At 39.8% G+C, this 25,187-nt stretch overlaps 1 protein-coding gene across 2 annotated transcripts in view; it reads left to right on the top strand.

The window, feature by feature from the left end:
• The first annotated feature begins 13,152 nt into the window (after nucleotides 1–13,152).
• The window catches only part of LOC113050700 (rhomboid-related protein 3-like), a 75,329-nt gene continuing 63,294 nt past the window's right edge, over nucleotides 13,153–25,187 (top strand). For both annotated transcript variants that reach the window (XM_026213929.1, XM_026213928.1), the window contains exons 1-3: nucleotides 13,153–13,445; nucleotides 13,711–14,149; nucleotides 14,301–14,324. In XM_026213929.1, coding sequence (XP_026069714.1) covers nucleotides 14,054–14,149; nucleotides 14,301–14,324 — 120 coding nt within the window. In that variant the 5' untranslated portion in view covers nucleotides 13,153–13,445; nucleotides 13,711–14,053. The remainder of the gene's footprint in view (nucleotides 13,446–13,710; nucleotides 14,150–14,300; nucleotides 14,325–25,187) is intronic.

Raw genomic sequence — 25,187 nt, 5'->3', positions numbered from 1 at the left:
ATTTTTTTTCAGTGTTGCATTGTATTTTGCTTATTGTTCTTGTTTGTTGCACTTATGCCTAGATTTCTTTAATTTTAGTTTCTGCAAAAGCAACATGATTTTGTCACTGTCTTGCACACTGACAATAGACTTGGATATTTCCTCAGGATGATTAGGGGTTCCAGTTCCAGTGTTATGATCATGAGAATTAAAAAAAATAAAATTGATAAATGAAAGAGAGAAAAAAAGATGCTGATGGAAATCCAGCTCTAAGCACTGAAGGTTATGGATTTTTTTTTAGTATTTTAATCCGTAGCAGACACACATTTACCAAATATTCAATTTGTAGTGAACCTATGTACTATACTTTCCACATTAAATATTTTTTTATCCGTCTCTTTATGTGCAAATACAGTTTTGTTTAGGTTGTGGAAGGACCTACCACTTTTTGATTTTACCTTTCCTGATGATTCTTAATGAGGTCCAGTAAAAGATGCTTGATATTCCATCCTCTTGTCTTTACTTGTTTTAAAAATTCAGTAGGGGACTGTATACAAAGGCCTGTGAATTGCAGATCCACACACACAATTTTAATTCTTACTAGATTTTCTTACAAGGTTTCGAGTGTGGAATTGAATTCCATCTAGGTTTAACACTAGATGCAGAAATAAGATGTTGTAAAAGGATTAAGAATCTGCACAAGTTTGAGGGGACAGTATGTCCGGACACGCTATTCTTACAAGGATACAAGGATCTTTTTGGTGGGGTGGGTAAAGGGGATGACTGGCGGGGATTTAAAGTTTCTAAAGTTTAAGAGTTTTTGAATCAGCAGATATTAAAATGTCAGCACCATGCTCTTTGTCTCTTAACCAAGGAGCATCATCATCAACCAAGCACTGGGTTTATGCAAATCTCTTGACATTCTTGGTGTTTAAATGGAAATGATGCTTTGTGAATTTAACTTTCTCTTTATTGTTCAGATATTAAGAACATGACTGTAATGAGATTTAACAATGTTGCTGGCTTTTAAATGTTTTTTTTTTTTTTTCATTCTTTTTTCCCTTGCCTTTAAAATGGATCGTTGACACACAAATGAAAATCATGTCATCGTTTACTTACCCTCAAATAGTTCCAAATCTGTTTCTGTTTGAGTTTCTTTCTTCTGGTGAATACAAAAGAATATTTTTAGAAAAATGTTGGGAACCAAACAGTTGCTGGTAGTATTGTCTTCTACAGTTCTTTTTTTCTTCTTCTTCTACACTCGCTATACAATAGAGAACAATGGCTACCAACAGCTGTTTGGTTATCAACATTCTTCAAAATATGTTCTGCATTCAACAGAAGAAAGAAATTCCTACAGGTTTGGAACAGCATGAACGATAACATTTTCATTTTTGTGTGAAATATCCTTTTAATAGTATGTGATCATTGAGGAAGTATTTCCATGTGGTATGGAGATTATTTCAGCTTATATTAATAAACAGCATTTTCCTCTTGATCTGTGTTTGTTTTGTATTTTGTTGTTTATTTGTATTTTTTTTTTTAATTTACGTTGTGAGCCAATATTTCATTGACCCCAAATTTAGTCAACATTAGTTTAGTTAATTTTTTATTATTTATTTATTTATTTTTCCAAAAGTACTAGTCATGTCTTTGTGTAAAAATAATGTAATGTGGAAAACTTCACTGCAGGACACCTGTAAGTTATGTAGCTGAATGGCACATTGCACACACAAGTTAACGTGCTTTCTTTGATCATTCTGGTTCAGTTTTGCATTGCCTTCAGCTTAGAACATTTACTAAATTATTAACATGTAAACTTTATCTAAACCTACTGCCAAGGAAGAGGGATATAGGCTAAATATGAAAAACTACTACAACCTTTCTACATTTTTTTTCTTAAGAACAGTTTAGATTATACAGTGGGTACGGAAAGTATTCAGACCCCCTTAAATATTTCAGTCTTTGTTATATTGCAGCCATTTGCTAAAATCATTTGAGTTCATTTTTTCCTCATTAATGTACACACACCACCCCATATTGACAGAAGAAAAAAAACAGAATTATTAACATTTTTGCAGATTTATTAAAAAAGAAAAACTGAAATATCACATGGTCCTAGGTATTCAGACCCTGTCATGAATTACTGAAATAACTTTTCCACGTCATTCTAATTTACTGAGATGCACCTGTACATAAACGAGTGTGAATGATACATTATGGAGGTCTAATAATATAATTGTTCATTTTTTTTACAGAATAAATTTGAAAATTGCACTCTTCTCTCAGCTATCACTTTCTTGGAATATTTTTTTGGCAATGTTGTGAAGAAACTCCCAAGACTAAAATTGCTTGTGTTTTATGCTACAAATAACTATGGTCTATAAGCTACTATGGAAATATATCCTCACAACCAATGCCAAGAGTTACTGTGATGAAAAATGAGGATGTTCTATGTGCTAAGTTTCTTGAATACCCATCCTCAAAGTGGACTACAATCAAGGCATTCGTGGAGATCAGAAATAGTGCTGATACAGAGAATACAAATCCCTTTGGAGTGGACTTTACAGATCTTATTCATGCACAAACAGCAACATATGCACTAAAGGAAGTTTAAAGTGTAAAAAGCATAAAAGGACCCTTTTAAATTTGACTGGCTGATCAGACGACTAGGAGTAATTAGCAGTACTGGGACTTTTCACTGTTAGTATCACTCTGCTAGTCTTTCTTTGTGGAGTTCCAGTCTCACAGTCAGTTTGAGTATTAGTGGTGGGGATTTTTTGCTGGTTATATTGTTACACCAGTAGATGGCAATGGCAACAAGGGACATTTTGTGTATATGACGAGGCATTCACAAGAAGTGTTGATGTCAAGGCTTAATGGAGGGCATGTCAGAAGCTTGGTGAAGACAGACCTTCATAGTGACAACAGCCAATCACATTACCTTTCCAGTGTTGCATGAACACAACTGGCTAACGTCTGTGCTATGTTACTTGCATAAAGGCAGTCTGACCGCAGTCAATGGGTTGTGGCTAGAAGGGATTGCGGTCTTTGTTGCGGTTACAAGCTGGCCGTAAAAAAAAAAAAGCTAAATCTGGAAGTTAACAATACATTTAATTTTCTACCTATTAGGTTGTTTTATTAACATATAAACCCTACTCAACACTAAAACTACCCCTTATAATAATGTAAAAATAGTAATTATTTTTGTACAATATGAAAAAAATTATGCTATTTTGATGTGCACATGCCCAGTAGTTGTTGCTGTTTGCCATCTAGCCTTAACACAAACAATGCCAGTGATGAGACACAACGAATCCACAATTCAGTTTAGCAATAATGCATGACGTGCAAAGTACTGTAAATGAGAAGCATTAAAATTTAAACTCCATGTGAATGCCCCAAGAGTGAGTCATTGAATAATTTGCTCAGCTGATTTGTTGAAAATCACATTCAGTCAGGAAGAAGAAAAAAAAAACAGCTAATGTGTACTGCTTGACACAACTCTTGATTCTGTCCTGCCTTTTGATAGAACTATTTTTGTTGTGAAAGAAAAATAGACTAAAACTGCGTATACAATGTCTAGTTAATGTCTAGTGGGTATTAAATTTGGTTTAAAAGTTTAAAACATGAACATAGTAATATATATATATACAGTATATATAGCTGATATGGAAATTACTATGGAAATCATCAACCAGCTTTCTGTTGGTCAACGTGGTTCAAAATCTGTGTGAGGAAACCTTTTAAACGAAATTTCATGCAAAAAAATCATGCAGATTCCTAGTTACTCAATTTGACTGAAAATGCACCAAACAAGAGTAAATGTGAGCTTAATTTTAAAATTAACAGTAATTTATTTTTGTTAAAGGATAAGTCCAGTAATAATTCCATTTATGTATAAAAATGTTCGTCAATGTGACGAAGAGGCTGAGGCGGTCGGATCCATCTGCAGTATTTTATTAACACAGGTAAGCCAGCAGAGATAGACAGTAATAGAACTCAAGGAGACTAGGCAAGGCCAGAATAAATCACTCAAAACAGCACACAGGTAAGGGCAATCCAAGAATCGTAACTCAAACAGGCGTGGGTCAAAGGGCTGGCAGCTTAGGTTCACAAACGAGATCAGAGTCAAAATCACAAGAACAAACACGAGAAACAAGCTAGAGGCAGAGTTAGGGCCCTATCTTGCACCCAGCGCAATTGACTTTGTACACCGACGCATGTGTCATTCCTATTTTGCACCTGCGCAAAGCGCGCTTTTCCCTCCACAGAAGTACGTCGCTAAACTAGTGAATGAACTTGCGCTCCCTGGGCGGTTCAGCGCAAAAAAGGAGGCGTGTTCCGGCGCAAACAATCCCTGGTGCTATTTTGCTGTTCCATTAAACAATTGCGCCACTGACCAGAAAAAACCTAGTCTAAAGTCAGTGGCGCGTTGCGCGTTGTTCATTATGCTATTTTAAGGGCGCATGCTTGACCATAATGTATAACGTGCACAACACGCATATACTTTGCTCATGTAATCTACACAGATGCAACAGTTATTTTTGCAAATCATAAATTGTTACACTAAAAAAATATTAACACATGAGATGACGGAAATCATTGTGGTGTGACACGAAGATGTGAAAAAAATAGGCATAAATCTAGCTTACAAATTATTCAGGCTAATTATTCTCCCATCCCCATACAACACAACTTCTCTGTCTTTCACTGCTCTTACAAGAACATCAGTCTCCTCGGCTGTGAACAGCTCCTGGCGTGCGCCTGGTAAATACGCCATAATAATAGCAATCCATAATGGAACTTGCGCACCTGCTTTTAAAGGGAATGTTGGATGACGCTCTGATTGGTTTATTTCATGTTACGCCCAAACCACACCTATGAATAATGAAGCTACTTCAGACCAACCCATTTTAGATTTGCGCCGGGCGCAAGAGCCATTTATCCCGCCGGGAAAATAGCAACAGCGCCGAGACCCGCCCACAAAGTTACTTGCGCTTCGCGCTTTGACACTTGCGTTTCAGATCGTTAAAATAGGGCCCTTAGGGTAAATCAAGACTTCACAAATGAACGATCAGCAGAGCAGTCCAGATAAAGGGGAGCTGAGGATACACAGGTGATAATAATGCAATGCTTAGGAGATTAATCAGGAGATAATGAGCAGGTGAGTAATAGGCAAAGCAGTCCTAATACGCAGGAGAGAGGGATCTGGTGAAACCAGGAGGAGGCGTTGTCGAGCGTTCCGTGACAGAGGCCCCCCCTGCGAGCGGCTCCGGAAGCGAGGACCTGGCCGACGGCGGGGTCTACCATGGGGTCTAGGAGCAGGTCGATCAGGATGGTCTCGGTGAAAAATTTTGTTTAAAGCACTATATAAATAAAGGTGATTGAAAAGCAGCAGTTAATGTGGGATCCAGGATGTCCTGAGACCTGACCCAGGAACGCTCCTCGGGACCGTACCCCTCCCAGTCGATAAAGTACTGCAACACCCCACCGTGATGTCTGGAGTCCAGGATCTCTCGCACCCGGAAAGCCTCTGCGTCATGAACCTCAACTGGGACCCCCACGCCTCCTCCGATCTGCCTGATGCTGGTAACGGCGAATGGCGTGCTGCAAGTGAATGTGAGCAGCCTCCCAGGTGGCCTCGCTGCGCCGGAGCCATGCATCTACTGCTGGGAGGTCGGATGGCTCCCCGACCCACGGGAAGAGGGAAGGCTGGAAACCTAAAACACATTGAAAAGGTGTTAGACCAGTGGCAGGTTTTAACAGGGAATTCTGGGCATACTCCGCCCAGGCCAGAAAGCGACTCCAGTCCTGCTGATTCTGGTGGCAGTAAGTTCTTAGAAATCGAATCAAATCCTGGTTTAGACGTTCAGCCTGCCCATTGGCCTGGGGATGGTAACCAGAAGTTAAACTGACATTGATATTGAGTTTGGAACACAATTCTCTCCAGACAAGGGAGGTAAACTGGGGCCCGCGGTCAGTGACAATGTCTTCAGGCAGACCAAAGAGATGGAACACACATGGTTGAGAAGAGCCTCGGCAGTCTGTAAGGCCGTAGGCAGGCCAGCCAGGGGTATATAATGGCAGGACTTAGAGAAACTGTCCACCACAGAGAGGATGGTCGTAAACCCCTGGGATGGAGGCAGATCCGTAACAAAATCCACTGCGATGTGCGACCAGGGGGCGATATGGTACTGGCAGAGGTTGTAATAATACAGCGGGTTTGAGATGGGAGGATTTTACAGTGTTACAAACGGAGCATTGATGAATAAACTTTATGACATCAGACTGGAGTGAAGCCCACCAAAAGCGATTGGAAACCAACTGCATGGTGGCCGCGATACCAGGATGACCAGCGCTAGGGGTGCAATGAACCAACTGAAGCACACGGTGGCGGAGCCTGGACGGAACAAAGAGGCGGTCGGCGGGACATTCTGGCGGAGCGGGATGATTACTTAGCGACGCCGTGATCTCAGAGATTATGTCCCACTGGACAGGTGCCACAATTAGTGCAGGGGAAATCATGGGTTCTGGCTCAGATACTTCACTGGGACCATCAAACTGTCAGGACAGGAAGCACTGTAAAAGGCTGACGAGCTCCCTCCAGCCAGTGCCTCCACTCCTCGAAGACAGTCTTCATGGCCAGGAGTTCGCAATCACCTACGTCATAATTGCGTTCTGCAGAGTTGATTTTGCGGGAGTAAAAGGCACACGGGAACATTTTCGCAGGGTTACCACACCACTGAGACAGCAAAGCATTGCAGCTCCTTAATAGAGGAAGGTTGGGGCCACTTCACCACGGCTTTGACCTTGCTGTCATCCATTAAAACTCCATCCGCACTGATAATATAGCCCAGAAATGAGATACGTGTCTGGTGGAACTCACACTTGGAGAGCTTGGCATAGAGCTGGTTATCAATCAGGCGCTTGAGGACCGCACGAACATCTTGGACATGCTCCTCAAGGGAATCAGAATAAATCAAAATGTCATCAATGTAGACAATAACTCTCTAATGTAACATGTCCCGGAAAATTTCATTTACAAAGGCTTGAGAAACTGAAGGACTGTTTGACAGGCCGAACGGCATTACCCGATATTCATAGTGCCCGGATGTAGTAGAAAACGCAGTCTTCCACTCGTCACCACTCCGTATGCGAATCAGGTTGTATGCGTTTCTTAAGTCCAGCTTGGTAAAGTAGCGGGCAGTACAAAGCATCTCCAGGGCTGCTGGGACTAACGGGAGAGGATAGCGGTACTTCACTGTTACTTCATTAAGACCACGATAGTCGATGCACGGCCGAAGACCCCCATCCTTCTTCTTAACGAAAAAGAATCCGGCGGAAGCCGGAGATGTAGAGATGTAGAGCTGTTCGTCAATGTACGCCCTCATGGCTTCTGTTTCAGGTTGTGACAGCGGATAAACTCTTCCGCGTGGAGGTACAGCCCCAGGCAAAAGCTCAATGGCACAGTCGCCGGCACGGTGAGCCGGAAGATGAGAAGCCTCGGTTTCGCTGAAAGCCAGAGCTAGATCGTGGTATTCAGGGGGAATCCTATGAAAATCCACTCCCTTGAGGGAAGTGCTGTGGAGTTCAGAACCTTGGACAGCAGCCATACAGTTGATCTGACAGAATGCGGACCACCGGGATATTTTCCCTTCTGACCAGGAAATCTGGGGGTTGTGTCTCTCTAGCCAAGGAAGACCCAAGATTATAGGATGCCCAGGTGAGTGAATCGTGAAGAACTGGATAGTTTCAGAATGCTGTGTCCCGAAGCTGAGCGTGAGGGGTTGCGTGGTGTAATGCACCTCTCCAGTCCCCAGGGGCGTCCATCCAGTGCTTCCACGGTCACACCGGATTCACATGCGAGGAGAGAAACATGATGAGTTTTGGCAAATGCAAGGTCGATAAAATTTCCAGCAGCTCCAGAATCAATCAAGGCCTTTACGCTTAAAGTTTGTCCATTAAACTTCAAAGAACTATCCACAGAGATTAATTTAGAAGAGTGATTAGAACTCACCGCGGCAGAATTCTTGAGTGCTGGATTAACTGGACAGGTAGCTCTCAGATGTCCTGCCTCTCCGCAGTACATGCAAAGATGATTACGGCGTCTCCTTTCCTGCTCCGCCATAGAGAGGCGCGTGTAACCAATCTGCATGGGCTCCGACTCCGTGCTGGGGGAAGCACACTCAAAGAAACTGGACCTGAGAGGTGTGCGTCGGGAGCGAATCAAGTTGTCAAGGCGGATGGCGAGCTCCATAATTTGATTCAAGGATTTACCATCGTCGCGGCACGCCAGCTGGAGGTCAGCTGGAGTTGAGTCCCTTGCGATACAGGAGCTTAAGAGGTTCCTCCTCCCATCCAGCTTGAGCTGCGAGGGTCTGAAAAGAGAGTGTGTAGTCCGCTGCGGTAGAATTACCCTGGCGTAACGTGAGCAGTAATTCTCCTGGATCCTTTCCTCCCGCTGAATGTTCAAACACCTCTCTAAATTGGGTTAAAAACTCATCATAAGAGGGGAAAGAGAGCTGACCTCCATACCAGAGTGCAGTAGCCCATTCCAGAGCTCGGCCAGTGAGTTGAGAGCATATGAAGGAAACGCGGCTCTCATCAGTGGAGTAGGACTGTGTCTGCTGGTTAAAATACAAGCTGCACTGCAACAAAAATCCTTTACAGGAAGAAGGTGAGCCATCAAATTTCTCAGGAAGGGATAATATAGGCTGGCAGGTGTAACGGGAGCGGATGCAGCAGGACTCGGAGCTTGATTCTCAGCCGTGCTCGGCGAGGATAAGGCTCGGAAGGATCTCACGAGCTCCCCGGTGAGAGCTGTTAATTTGACCAGCTGTTGCTGATGGGTGGCCAGCACATTAGCTTGAGAGGATACCTCAGGGGCCAGTCGATGGAAATCTGCTGGATCCTGTTTAGGTGAAGTCTTCTGTGACGAAGAGGCTGAGGCGGTCGGATCCATCTGCAGTATTTTATTAACACAGGTAAGCCAGCAGAGATAGACAGTAATAGAACTCAAGGAGACTAGGCAAGGCCAGAATAAATCACTCAAAACAGCACACAGGTAAGGGCAATCCAAGAATCGTAACTCAAACAGGCGTGGGTCAAAGGGCTGGCAGCTAAGGTTCACAAACGAGATTAGAGTCCAAGTCAAAATCACAAGAACAAACACGAGAAACAAGCTAGAGGCAGAGTTAGGGTAAATCAAGACTTCACAAATGAACGATCAGCAGAGCAGTCCAGATAAAGGGAAGCTGAGGATACACAGGTGATAATAATGCAATGCTAAGAAGATTAATCAGGACATAATGAGCAGGTGAGTAATGGGCAAAGCAGTAGATGCTAATTAGCAGTAGATGCTAATGCGCCGGAGAGGGGGATCTGGTGAAACCAGGAGGAGGAGTTGTCGAGCGTTCCGTGACAGTCAACAACAGCTAAATAAAAAAACAATCTTGAAATACAAAAACTATGATGAAAATCTATTGAAACTTTCCTCAACAAATACAAATTAGATTAAATGTTAGGGAGGGACGATTTGGAAAGAAATTCAAACAGAACTATTTTGTAGAGTGATAGGTAGGTTAGATACTGATCAACCTGGAAGGGTATAAGTTAGTGTCTCATATAATGTAAAAGAAAAAATGTAAAAAGTCACTATCCGGGCAAAAGAGAAGAGCAGACATAATATGTAAGAATTTTTTAAAAGGTTGATGGTGTTAAAGAAACCTATTTTGGTACGTTTTCTGTGTGCACAGATGCGTCCTGAATCATCCTTTGCGTCTTATCACACTTGAATGGACAGATACACACAAAATTATTTTTGGGCCCAAATGGTTTTGTATAACGTGAATATAACAGTTGGCAGAATATCAGATGCTAGGGGTGTAACGATTCACTCGTTTTCTCGATGCATCGATTACAAACCCTGTCGATTCATATGCATCGATCTTGATATTTGAATCGTGAATCGCCGATCTTGGACAGTAATCGATTAAAAATGCTAAGAATCGAATGGATCGCGATTTCTATAGCGATTCAATGCTTTCAAAATGTATACACATTAAAATACTACACGCACAAATTAATGGAGACCTCAGGGTTCGTGAATCGTGCATCTTACCTGTCCTTTACGCGCTCCACTGTTTACCGCCTGAGACTGTCACAGGATTGCGCTCGCGCTCCGTTCGTCTCTGATGCAGCTGACGTGTGATCTATAGGACTCGTGGCCAGTAATGCTAACGTGAAGTAGTTTTACTTTTCTGTAGTTTGTCAATGGCTCTCTGCATCTTACCGACGGAGTTACCGGAGCCGTCGACAGCTGTATTTATTGCATGGACGGAGCAATGTAAGTGTCTAAATCATACGCACAGATGAATGTTAAATGTTTTAAAACAATGCTGATGAACCGAAAATAGAAGGAAACTTTTAAAATAAACAACAGCATTAACTACGACCTTGAAATAAGACCGCAAGATTTATCTGATAATCATATGCATGAAAGTAGCATTTGTTTCATTAGCATACAGACATCTGGCGCGTTTTCTCTCAGAATCATTCGCTGATGGAGAGGAAAAGTAAAATAGAGATGAAGACGTTTTCACACTGAAAGAGAAGCGATCTCGCCAGGCTATATCTGCAGCTAAACTGAATGAACTGATGAAAAAAAAAAAAAAAAAAAAATTTATGAATGATGCAGTGCTAACTGACATTTATTACAGTACAGAAAATATAAAGTATATTTTCTACCTTATTCTGTGCAGAAAATCTAAATAATTGCTAATTAAATGTAGCCTAGTATATAAAACAATCATAAAATTGCCATTAGGAAAATAATATCAATTACAAATGATTGATTATTGTCCAGCAGTGTATTTGATTTATTTCAGCTAATTAAAAGTACTTAAAAAAGAAGATAATTCCTTGTAAAAAAAAAAATAATAATAATAAAAAAAAAAATAATAATAATAATAATAATAATAATTATTATTATTATTATTATTATATAGGCTACATACATAAAATGATTGTATTTGACATTTCTGTCACTTCTGAAACTATGGCTACGCCCCTGGTGTGACAAAATGTTTGCTTATACATAATACTCTTTAAGCTCTTTTTTAAAAACTTGGCTTACATACATTTTTACGTATGCCATGTCGCATCATTAAACTAGCATTTAACAATGGACAAAAGTTTTTTTTTTTTTTTTTTTCTAACCTATGGTTCTCTAACCATAAATGCTACTGTACTTTGCCCCCTGACTAATCATTTAAAGAATTTAGTAGAAGCATTTAAATAATCCCATGAATGCACTTAAAGATTGCAGAATCGAATCGTTATAATTGAATCGAATTGAATCGTTCAAAAATCGTTCTTGAATCGAATCGAAAACCTATGAATCGTTATCGAATTGAATCGCTGCCTTGCCAAAGATTCACAGCCCTATCAGATGCTTATCGGTATATTGGATATGTGCATTACTGTAGGTCTTAAAGTGACATCAGCCTAATAAACCTGCTGTTCATCTATCGTCCTAATAAGTCTACTGAGGATGCTGTCTCCCATCTCCTCCATGCCACTCTCACCCACACTGACAGCAATAAAGGAAATTATGTGAGGCTGCTGTTTATAGATTATAGCTCAGCCTTCAACACAACTTCAATATACAGTAGTCCCCCACAATCTGGTCTCCAAGCTCCGAAACCTCAGACTGAATGCCCCACTTTGTGACTGGGTTCTTGATTTTCTTTCATGTAGACCTCAGGTAGTGAGGGTGGGTCAGACCACCTCCAACATCATCACCCCGAGTACAGGAGCCCCACAAGGATGTGTTTTGAGCCCGCTGCTTTACTCTCTCTACACATATGACTGCATGTCCTCTCATGCGGATGATACAGTGGTGATGGGCCTTGATGAGGTAGAAAGTCTGACATCATGTTGCCAAATAAACTGTCTCTTTCTGAATGTCAGCAAAACCTAAGAGCTGTTTGTGGACTTCAGGAGGAGGCAGCAGCGGATCTACACCTCACTCATCATTAACAGGACCCCTGTGGAGAGAGTGAGCAGCTTCAAATACCTTGGTGTACACATTTCCGAGGACCTGACTTGGACTAATCACATTCAAGCTCAAGTTAAAAAACCAGACAATGACTGTAACATCTGAGTCTTCTGAGAAAATTCAAGGTTTCCCCTGGTTTCCTGAAAACTTTCTATATCAGGGCTATAGAAAGTATATTGACTCATCATGAAAGTATACTGTATATATGACTGCATTTCATCGTGGTATGGAAACAGCTCAGCCCAGGATTGTAAAGCCTTGCAAAGAGTAGTGTGCTCAGCTTCTCTAGAACATTTCTCCCCTCTCTGCAAGATCAAACCAGGAGATGTAAATCTAGGACTGTTAAGATCCTTAAAGACTCCACCCACCCTGGAAACCAACTGTTTAATCTGCTACAGCTAGGCAGATGCTTCTGCAGTCTGATGGCAAAAACGGAGAGGCTCAGAAAGAGTTTCTTCAATCACGCTATAAGACTACTAAACATGGACATTAAACACACTGCACTTTAGAGACACTGGTAGTGTAGAGTTACCCAGTAACTCTCTGCACACTGCACTTTTTTGAGATAAGCTAGCTATGCAACTCATCCTCACTGCACATTTACATCTCTACACATCATCTGTGTAGCAGTTTCTGTGTAGCATCTCTGCACATCACTTGTGTAGTAGTTTAATATAGTGTATATTTCATTATTTGTATTTAATTTTCTCATATGTTTTTGCAGTCTAAAAATAATATGCCAGATTTGCATTTCACTGCTTGTTGTATGGCATATAGCTTTCACGTGACAAATAAAATATTTAATCTTATGTATGTGTGTGTACATTGTGTGTGTGTGTGTATGTATGTATGTATGTATGTATGTATGTATGTATGTATATATTGTTGTTGTTGTATAGATTTGCTGTTAAAATTAACGCTGGTGGTGTAGTAAATGTTATAACATTTACATTGTTCGGCAAATTTTCGCAGGCGCAATCCATTATTTAAATAAAATGTGAAACTTCTGTGTGAGTTTTTTTATTATTATTACCAGAACCACATGAGTAATCTTCCGTTTAAATTACCCTAGTCGCTGGAAACAGATGAACTTTATTGATCCAGATAAAAAATCCAGTGGCAAAAGCGAAACAACAAAAAAGACAAACTATACACAAACAAACAAGATGAAATATAATTCACGCGCATCCATATTCACCTCCCATCACTTGAGATCAGCACTTGAAATAGCGGCCACGTGACAAGGATCAGTGAAAGGAGCCTGATGCCTATTATTTTCCTCCACATGCTGTCTGCGCTTCGCCTCGGTCACAGTGAACTTTGGCAAAGCGCTCTGTGGATGCAGGCAGGAGTCGCTCCTCTCGGGCACTGCTGGCACGCGCTGTGGATGCGAAACAACCGCAAGGTACGATGACGCACCACAAATTAATGCTTAGCGTTTTATTTTTAGTCTTGCGTGGTTTAACTATGGTAAGATAAACTCTATGGAAGATATGTTGTAAATAACCTGATCATTACGCTTTATTATGTTATCGCATTCTGTTTGGTGACACACCGGGTATCCAGTTTGAGCAAAATAACGTCAGGCACGACATTGGATGAAAATAATTTAATAAAAAACACAAAACAGCATAAAGGGATTTCAGAAAGAAACGATGTTTGTCTTGCAGGTGACTGTTTGAGGAAGCCAGATGCTACTGGGAAAGACAGGCTTGTTTAAAAATCTAACGCCAAGTATGACGTACTGTGGATTTACAATTATTAAAACATCCTGTAATGAAATATGGAAGCGATGAGGAACTCCACATACCCACTTAGTTTGGGATAAGCTCATGTGCCATGGGATATTATGACAGGGCTGGAATAATGCCAGTTTAGCTCTGCATGAACTTCAGAGTTGTCAAAACCATATGTGGATATATGTAGCGGAATATATCTGAACAAGACATCGTGGCATAACTTTATGAGAAGAGATAGTCATTATTTGGGTGGATTGAGAGGGGCAAAGGGGCTATGGTGAACTCATCCCCAGCGGTCGCTGCTCACGCAGAGGGTGAAGAGATCGAGGTGCTAGAGACCACCGATGTCCTTCCTGCAGCTCCAGAGGATGTAAGTGACCATATGCAGATGGATGATATATGTTGTTGAAAAGCAGAAATGAACTGAGATTAATTTTAGATTGGAATCTTTTTCTCAATAATATCTGTGTTCATTCCTTTCCCATACCTCGTTCTCTGTCTTACACAAATGCTTCTCTCAGCAATGGAAGTCTCTTTTTGACAAGGTAGGATTACTGCAATTGTTCTTGACAGTTTCTTGTTTGTATGTTTGGGTTTGGTGTCGTGTAACGTGCAGGTCATGCTTGTTTATTAATATGATGATAACTGATAAAATGGTTCTATAAAATAAAGGAAAAAGACAAAAGAGTAAAATCATGAAAAGGTGATATTCCAGGTATAGTGGTCGACCAATATTATATAATATAACATCGCTATATACATAATACAATTGAATGATACCCAATTAAATATGTACAAGCGGATTAGAATTTTTTTTTATTTATTAATCGCCTCTCTTTCAATTCATAAGTTTCAATTTGAATTGAATCTGCAACATTCTACGGGTTTTGAATTTGATTTGGAATAACTAGAAGTGGAACTTGCTTAATTGTAATTTAAAGAAATCCAACACAGTGCAAATCAAATATTCAGATAATGCACATAATGTACCCAAGAAACTGTATAATGTTGGACATTTAATGAATTTAACTTTGTCACAGCTTTCCTTAGAGGGGAGAGGGTGCTTGATTGTCAGACCCGATGCTGAATGACAAAAAAAGCGATAAAAAAGTTACACTAGAAATTGTGTTTAGTGCATTGTTTAAGGCCTATGATGTACTATAAAGACTTTGTCACAATAACACAAATCTTTGTCCTATGTCTTTTTCTTTTTATCTAAATTCAAGACAAGACCTGAATTGAAATTTTAAAGGGATTCAGTTCATTTCCAAAAGATTCACAACCATGGTACACAAACGTACTGAACTGAAAATTTATTTTATACAACACTTACTCAAAATTCACAAATCTGAACAGAAATGGCATTGACAAAATGGCCAGCAGGCTTTGGAGCTGACAAAGCAATAGGGAGGCCATATGCACCGTTTATACGGCACACGTCCTGGCCAGAATTATAATATTGCCTAAAACATCCAAAGCAGTTTGACCAATAACATGCAGGTATTGTAAATATCAAACCAATCGTGGGGCTGTGCTTTAGGTGAGATCTACAGGGAACAATCAAAGCAATGCAAATGTGTTTGTTAATTTGTTTGACTTGAAGTGTCGCTGCGAACTGGTAAAAAAAGACACCAAAGTAGGTGTGAGAGCGATTCGAAATCATAAGGATCGGCCTGCACAGTGCATACAGCCAAAACCTGGATATTTTAGGCAATATTAAAATCCTGGCCAGGATGTGTCCCTTATGAACAGAGCATATGTCCATCCTACAAAGAAAGGAAATAGAGTCTTCATTTAAATGGCCAAGTGGACATAATTATTGGCTGAAGCTAATAATCTCAATATACTGGTTTGCGACTAGTCTCAGGGGAAGCCGTGAATGTGTGATTTAAATACACATACAGTATCATGGTTACAGTTCTTAGTCAGGTCCACCCTTGATCCAGCATTGAGGGGGGGTAGTTAGTGGTTTCTCGGGTGAGTGACAGAGAGTGGTCCCCCCTCCACCCCTTCTTTTCCCTTGCTCTTAGGCTTTATCACTGGCTCTGCACCTGCATAACTCTGACCTCCCACACAGTGGTAAAGATGGTTACATGAAGGATGTGAAGAGAAAGAGAGATTTTAGAGTTAAGAGGGAGCCAGACATGACTAGAGAACGGGAGCTCTAAGGGTGCAGGCTCGGGGCACATCCCCTCTGTCCCTACTAGATTTGATAAGGGAAGGAAGGGGCTGCCTCACAGGTGGGCCTCTCACTCCGCTTCCTTTATACAGCCAACAGTTTGAGTCCCTCAAGTGTCCTACTCTTTTGGGGTTTCGTCCAGTGTTGGGGTCAGTGTCCTGCAAAACTGTAAATTGTGTGCTGTGGGATCTAAATGCCAGGAACACACTTCACTGATTGCAGATGAAACAAACTAATGAAAAAGAGGAGGTGGAGCTGGGTCGTTATATGACACAATGTTAGAGTACAAACAATCTATAATTAACTTATAAATTTTCATTATGCTCTAACCTGACGGCTGATGAAAAGCTGTCAGCATCCGTTGATTGCATTCTTACCCTGTGGTGCAACTGACAGAAGAAAACTGAATTTGACTGCATTAAAAAAATTTAAAAAATAAAAATAATAATTAACCATGGAAAGCTTTTTAACCTCTCATTGTGGATAAATAATTATCTTACAATAGCACAGAATGTTGGCTTCTCACCCCAGTTAAATTAAGTTTCATGAAAAGTGATTCAGTAAATACAGTGATTCAGTTAAATTACATATTTAGTTGCTCAACTCATTCACACTGTAAAGACTGCTTACCTGTATTCCAAATTTCATTAGTGGTATTCCAACATATTCTCCAAGTCCCTGTTCTCTGTGTCTCCAAGTCTTCCCATTGTGTGTTTGTTCCAAATGGCTGATTATTGCATTTCATTCACTAACAGTTTGTGGTCACAGTTTCATTCATAGAACCTTTATGTCAGATATGACTAGCCTACTTGGAAAAGATTCCTAAAAGCTTCACTCCTACCATACAGCACACATTACAGACAATGTTAAACAAACGCGGCTATGCTCTATATGTCTAAATTATATTGAAAGAATAAAAGAATCCTGAAACTTGAACCAGCTCATTTAAGTTCTTTTTGAGTAGGACGTGCTACTTCAGCTGTGCATAATGCGTCATCACCCCCAGAACTAAAGTTCAATTCAGTTCGATTTTTGTGAAATGGCTCGACCAGTTACTTCCTGAGAACTGGCTCAAACAATTTGTTCAAGATTTGAACAACACACTGCAAAAAAATGTTTATATGTGAAAAAATGTGTCTTGTTTCCAGCCAAAATATCTAAAAAAAAAAAAAAAAATGAAGGATTTTCTACAAAAGTAAAAAAAATGTTATCTTGTTTTCAGAAAAAAAAAACAATCTGCCAACGGGGTAAGCAAAAATATATATTATTTTGTTTACCCCATTGGCAGATTATTTAGCTTCTTTTAAACAAAAACTCACTTAATTTATTATTATTTTTTTTTTCTGAAAACAAGACAATAATAATAAAAAAAAAAAATGAGAAAGTCCTTCTTGATTCTTTTAATATATATATATATATATATATATATATATATATATATATATATATATATATATATATATATATATATTAGATATTTTGGCTGGATACAAGGCATTTTTGCTTTGAGGAGATTACATCTGGTCATTACAGTCTTTGCATTATGGATTGCAGGATTATGGTCTTTGCATTAATGACTGCAGGATCCTCATTCAAAGTTGGCCAAATGGAGGCCACTTCAGAGTTCACTCCAGATTATGAAATCCCCAAGTTCAGCCCAGAGTTGATTCCAGCTCTAGAATCAACTCCAGAAAATGAAAGCCCCAATTCCTCTCCAGAAAAATGAAAGCCCTGAATTCCCTCCACAGAGTCGAGAGATGACTCTAGCCCCTGACCAGAGTCTAGAGATGGCTTCAACCCCTGAATGCAGTCTCATAATGGCGTTAGCAATTGTGTTTCTTGGCTGCACACCCAATAGCTCCAGCCCCAAAGTTAAGCCCAGAGTTAGCTCCAGTTCCCAAGTTTAGCCCAGAGAAGGATGCAGTTCCCAAAATCATCCCAGAGATGACTCCACTTCAATAGTTTACCCCAGAGATGATTCCAGTCTCCAAAACACAGCCCAGATATGGCTCCAAGTGCAGCCTTGTGTTGGCTCCAGTGCCCAAACTCAGATCTGTGTTGGCTCCGGATGCCCAAATGAAGCCTTTTGTTGGATCTAGTTCCCAAACGCAACGCTGCGATTGCTCCAGGGCTTGATCACAGCCTAGTGGTGGTCATCCCAGAGCTTAGCCCAGTGCCCATCTTCATCTCAGTACTCAGCTCATATATCCGCTAGATAACGAGCCTGCTATTGACCCTGAACTGAGCAAAGGGATCACCCAAGCTCCTCCCAGGAAGATTTTTTTTATGGCACTAAGCCCTGGCCACTGAGGATGAGCCCAATGTTAGGACACAGGGGCTGAACCTCCCTGGTCCCCTAAGCAGCCGGCACCTCCATAGTTCACTGAGCAGCTGGTAACCCCTCCACTCCCTCTACTCTTCTTGCAGCTCACAAGGGTCTTATAATTAATATGCGGGCTCACAATTATATATATAAAAAATAAAAATAAAAACATCTAGGTAACAACACACAGTATTGAGAATCAAGCATATGTAAACATTTATTTTAATAATTCAGCTATAATTTTGTCTTGAGTTTCATTGTACCCATTTTTTTATCTATTTAAAACATGACATTACACTTAAGGATATTATTCTAAGTTATAAGAAGTATATTTAAAGTATACTTCTGTTTCACAAGGGACATCTAAAATCTAACATCAAATGTGTAGCCTGTCTCCTTTCTCCTTGTATTGTTTTGAAGAGACGGCCCATTAGTGTGCCGTTGCTCACCACCTGCTCCTTATCGCTCATTCTACAAGCTGAGAGAGGTTCTGTCTATGAAAGGACGAAAGAAATAATAAAAGAAAGCAACAGAAAAGAGGGCCATGTGAATATACACAACCCCATGTGTCCCAGTGGCCAATTAACATACAACAATCACATAAATTGTGTGTGTCCCTCTCTGTGTTTCTTGATATTCAGTGATGAAAGTTGGCCAAATATCTCTGTATGTAGCCTTGTTTCTGTTTTCAGGCACAAACAGCGAGTCATTATCCAATATCTTTTACTTTTTCTATTTTCAATGTATTTATCTTATCTCTGCCTCACACTATACTACCGTCTTTCATAACAGCCCACTCTTTCCCTGACACTTTATTTAAGAGACTGTAATCTCCAACTTGAAAAGCATGAAAAAATATCTTGGAGTGTTTGAACAAAATAAATAAATAAATAAATAAATAGACTGTTGCCTAAAAGATCAGTTCAGTAGTACTCTCTTGAGCGTGGAAGTGTTTTCTTTAAACCATGTAAAGGGAGTGTAAAGAAACAAGGGAATGCTTTGTACTAGATGTACAGAACTTCTCTCTTTCAGACACCTCAGTAATGTTAGGCATGTTGGCAGTGGGGCCTGCCTCAACATCAGCATTCCAATTTTTCTTAAACATGTTCAGAGGGGTTCAGGTCAGGGCTTTGTGCAGGCCAGTCAAGTTTGACCCCATAAACTGTTAAATTTTTTACCTCTTTTTTTTTCTACACAGGTGCTGGAAAAGACACTGGACAACCTCTAAAAATGTTTGTCCAGGACTGATTGTATGGTTTTGTGCGTGATATGATGCACCTGTTAATACTGAATAAAGCTCAACTAGATAATTAAAACAAAAGTGGTTTTCAAACTGTAGTCTGTTATTAGATACATATTTAATGTATTATTTGCATTATATTAACATGTACTAACATTACTGAATTTGATATTCTTTTCTAGATAAATTTATGGATTGATGGATAGATAGATATTGTGGAATATAAAATAAATGCACTGTGTAGCTTCATTCAACCTTAAAAAGTTTAAAGGGTTCATAACATACACAGTTTAACATAATGTTAATCTTGAGTACCTATAGAGTAGTACTGCATCCTTCATATATCCAAAAAGTCTTTAGTTTTATCATATTTATAAAAGCTGAGCTCTTGGAGGTGTGCCATGAGCAGAGCTATAATACTGATGTTTTGTGTTGTTTACATTAACATATATTTACTTATGTGCTGATTTCCAACAAAATACAGAAATCTGATGCAATTGTACTTACATTAATGGGGATTTTTATCACAGGGACGGCTACACATTTTAATAGCAAACGATGTACAAATCCAGCATTGACTTGGACCTTGTTTATAAAGCACTCATCACTCAAATGACCAGAACACACAAACGCAATCTGGTCATACGTCTACGTCATTAGATCCACGATAAAAAAAAAACAGCTGAAACTTGTACCAACCCGGAAGTTTCAGCACAGATATTCTCAGTCATTCTTCTAAATTATTTTTTAATCAAAACTTTGGCCATGTTTAGCATGAGATTCATCTCTTTAATACTGTGAACAACTCTGAATACATATAACACCATTGAACCCCCCCCCCCCCCCCCCTCCTTTAAATGTGAAAATACTGATATATACATATTTGGGGTGTAACGATACGCGTATTCGTATTGAACCGTTCGGTACGACGCTTTCGGTTCGGTACGCGGTACGCATTATGTATACCGAACGGTTCGTTGGAGTAATTAATTATATTTGGAAAAAAAAAAAAAAAAGAGAGAGATAGAAATATAATGATATGCGTTCAACAAGGTAGCCCAATAACCCAAACAACGTAACAGGCAACGCCCCTGACACTCCCGAAGAAGAAAAAAACACCATCTTATATGTTTATGTTAGGCTACTCAGCAGGCGCTCGCTCACTCAGTACGCGCTGAAGGCTCGTTGCAAAATAGCCAATGCGTTTAACAGACTAGAAATGAGAAGATCCCCCAATAACCAACAGGTCTGGTGTTTGGGTGCACTTTGGATTCCCTTTAAGCTATAATGGTGATGGCAAGAGAGTGGTGGATAAAAAAACAACGGTATGTCGCATCTGCAACATGACAGGGTACACCAGCGGGAATACAAAAAAAAAAAAAAAAAAAAAACACCAGCGGGAATATCTGGGATATATGCATCAGTACTATCTGGGAAAAGACGAAAAAAAGGAGAAACATGCACGCAGCAAACTATCCCTGCAGCATTTAGACACTATAGGTTACAGGGAATCCAACCCAAACACCAGACCTGTTGGTTATTTTAGGATCTTATATTTCTGGTCTGTTAAATGCATTAGACATTTTGCAACGAGCCTTCAGCGCGTGCTGAGTGAGCGAGCGCCTTAGGGGCCGTTCACATATCGCTCCTAAAAACGCGTGGAAAACGCTAAGCACGTCTTTCTCCTCCTTTCCAAAGCGCTCGGGCAGAAGCGCTCATGAGGCGTCTGTCTTTGCTAAGCAACAATGACGTGCTCTCTCCATGAGACGCGGAAATTTCAGCGAAGGATAAATGGATTTGCAGCTCTAAAAATCGCTTGCAGTAGCTCTGCTACTAAATTTATTTCAAAATTGCAATCCATATACAACTATGATCAGCTGTTCCTTCATCTTGGCTGAGCTCTCAACCTTGTTACGGGAAAGGATGAAGCTGATTGGTTGGTTCTTGTCACATGACCCGCGGTGCGCTTGCGGCATTCTGAAAAGTTGAGATGTTTTTACATTTTGCTGTATCTAAAACGTATCGAACCGAACCGAACCGAACCGTGACATCAGTGTATCGTATCGAACCGAACCGTGAATTTTGTGAACCGTTACACCCCTAATACATATATTTAATTTATTTATTGAGTATATCAAAATACAAATCCTTCCTCTGTGTTCAAGTTAGGGTTAGAGTTACATACAAAAATTATTTTGTTAGTTATATAGATAGATGTGTAGAGAGTTATGGAGAATTGATGTACTGTATCAGTATCATTAGTGGGATCATTTGGCCAAGAAAGCCACAAACATTCAAAAATACATCTTTGATGTGGTAATTAAGTGGCAAGGAGAGGAAGGTGCAATATCTCGGGTCTTTTAGGCTTGAATCAAGAATAAAAGAAAATTATGAAAAGAAAAGGGACAGGGTGTACATTTAAGGGTTGCATGGGATATGTGTTCGACAGCTGTGTGTCCAAAATAAAGAACTTTGCTTGCTTTCATGCTCTGCTGTTCTCATCACTTTGGCTGAAAATTGAGCACACAGCCCATCTGCTGTCTAGCCAGCACACAGCTATCTCTCTCTCACACTCACATATACACAGTATGTGATCAGCATCTGCTTATCAGTGGGGGTGGTGGCAGTCTAGTGGTCAGAGAGGGAGGTTGCAGGTTAAATCTCAGGTAGGGGAAGCCCATGAGTCACTGAGATTTCTCATAAGTGTTGAGTCTTTCAGTAAAACAGCTCCAGGCAAACTGTTCCTGCAGTTAGTTTAGTGTCCTTTTGAAAAAAAAAAAAAAAATGAATTTACCACTCTCAAGATATAAGGCGGTGAAAGCAAATGGGTTATGCAGAATGATCCTTCCTGTCATGTCAGAAAAACACATTCATGAATATATATATATATATATATATATATATATATATATATATATATATATATATATATATATATATATATATATATATACATATATATAGTCTTTAGTGCATGTAGTGTCAAGTCAAGTCACCTTTATTTATATAGCGCTTTAAACAAAATACATTGTGTCAAAGCAACTGAACAACATTCATTAGGAAAACAGTGTGTCAATAATGCAAAATTATAGTTAAAGGCAGTTCATCATTGAATTCAGTGATGTCATCTCTGTTCAGTTGAATAGGGTCTGTGCATTTATTTGCAATCAAGTCAACGATATCGCTGTAGATGAAGTGACCCCAACTAAGCAAGCCAGAGGCAACAGCGGCAAGGAACCGAAACTCCATCGGTGACAGAATGGAGAAAAAAAACCTTGGGAGAAACCAGGCTCAGTTGGGGGGCCAGTTATACTCTGACCAGACGAAACCAGTAGTTTAATTCCAGGCTGCAGCAAAGTCAGATTGTGCAGAAGAATCATCTGTTTCCTGTGGTCTTGTCCTGGTGGTCCTCTGTGACAAGGTCTTTACAGGGGATCTGTATCTGGGGCTCTAGTTGTCCTGGTCTCCTCTGTCTTTCAGGGCAGTAGAGGTCCTTTCTATGTGCTGATCCACCATCTGGTCTGGATACGTACTGGATCCGGGTGACTGCAGTGACCCTCTGATCTGGATACAGACTGGATCTGGTGGCTACGGTGACCTCGTAATAAGAGAGAAACAGACAAATATTAGCGTAGATGCCATTCTTCTAATGATGTAGCAAGTACATAGGGTGTTATGGGAAGTGTTTCCGGTTCCAGTTTACCTAATTGATGCATCCTAAAAATCATTTAACGGATTTGGATTTTAAAAGCATATTAGTATGTTATGTGTAAGCCAGGTTAAAGAGATGGGTCTTTAATCTAGATTTAAACTGCAAGAGTGTGTCTGCCTCCCGAACAAGGTTAGGTAGGTTATTCCAGAGTTTAGGCGGTAAATAGTAAAAGGATCTGCCGTCCGCAGTTGGTTTTGATATTCTAGGTATTATCAAATTGCCTGAGTTTTGAGAACGTAGCGGATGTAGTGGATTATAATGTAAAAGGAGCTCATTCAAATACTGAGGTGCTAAACCATTCAGGGCTTTATAAGTAATGAACAATATTTTTTTATCTATACGATGTTTGATAGAGAGCCAGTGCAGTGTTGACAGGACCGGGCTAATATGGCCATACTTCCTGGTTCTAGTAAGAACTCTTGCAGCTGCATTTTGGACTAGCTGTAGCTTGTTTACTAAGCGTGCAGAACAACCATCCGATAAAGCATTACAATAATCTAACCTTGAGGTCATAAATGCATGGATTAACATTTCTGCAATTGACATTGAGAGCATAGTCCGTAATTTAGATATATTTTTGAGATGGAAAAATGCAGTTTTACAAATGCTAGAAACGTGGCTTTCTAAGGAAAGATTGCGATCAAATAGCACACCTAGGTTCCTAACTGATGACGAAGAATTGACAGAGCAGCCATCAAGTTTTAGACAGTGTTCTAGGTTGTTACAAGCAGAGTTTTTAGGTCCTATAATTAACACCTCTGTTTTTTTCAGAATTTAGCAGTAAGAAATTACTCGTCAACCAGTTTTTTATATCGACTATGCATTCCATTAGTTTTTCGAATTAATTTGTTTCACCAGGCTGCGAAGAAATATAGAGCTGAGTATCATCAGCATAACAGTGAAAGCTAACACCATGTTTCCTGATGATATCTCCCAATAAAGCGTGAAGAGTATCAGCCCTAGTACTGAGCCTTGAGGTACTCCATACTGCACTTTTGATCGATATGATATATCTTCACTCACTGCTACGAACTGATGGCAGTCATATAAGTACGATTTAAACCATGCTAATGCACTTCCATTAATGCCAACAAAGTGTTCAAGTCTATGCAAAATAATGTTGTGGTCAATTGTGTCAAATGCAGCACTAAGATCCAATAAAACTAATAGACAGATACAACCACGATCAGATGACAAAAGCAGATCATTTGTAACTCTTAGGAGAGCAGTCTCAGTACTATGATACGGTCTAAATCCTGACTGGAAATCATCACATATACCATTTTTCTCTAAGAAGGAATATAATTGTGAGGATACCACCTTTTCTGGTATCTTGGACAGAAAAGGGAGATTCAAGATTGGTCTATAATTAACCACTTCTTTGGGGTCAAGTTGGGTTTTTTTTTTTTTTTTTTTTTTTGATGAGAGGTTTAATAACAGCCAGTTTGAAAGTTTTGGGTACATATCCTAATGACAATGAGGAATTAATGATAGTCAGAAGAGGATCTATGACTTCTGGGAGCACCTTTTCTAGGACCTTAGATGGTATAGGGTCTAACATACATGTTGTTGGTTTAGATTATTTAACAAGTTTATACAATTCTTCCTCTCCTATAGTAGAGAATGAGTGGAATTCCTCAGGGGGCCTATAGTGCACTGTCTGATGCGATACTGTAGCTGCAGTCTTTCTGTCATCCACAAATTAAGGGTAGAAATCCTGGGATTTTAAACACTGTGGTAAGCTTCAGTATACTGTAAGGATACAAGACTCTTTTTGGCTTTGGGGTATTTTGGCATCTTCATATAGACTGATGTTGATAAACAAGCAGTCCTTGTTAGCTCGAGTTGTGGTACCTGAAACATTGAGTGGCCTACCTTCATGGTCTGGAAATAAATTTTGGAAATAATTTTCTTGTCTGTTGTTAATTACAAAAATAGACCTGTTTTTCCCTGT

This window comes from Carassius auratus, chromosome 31 (assembly GCF_003368295.1).
Source record: "Carassius auratus strain Wakin chromosome 31, ASM336829v1, whole genome shotgun sequence".
NCBI lineage: Eukaryota > Metazoa > Chordata > Actinopteri > Cypriniformes > Cyprinidae > Carassius > Carassius auratus.
Note: the sequence above shows the minus strand (reverse complement) of the source record. Positions and strands in the feature narration are given on the sequence as shown.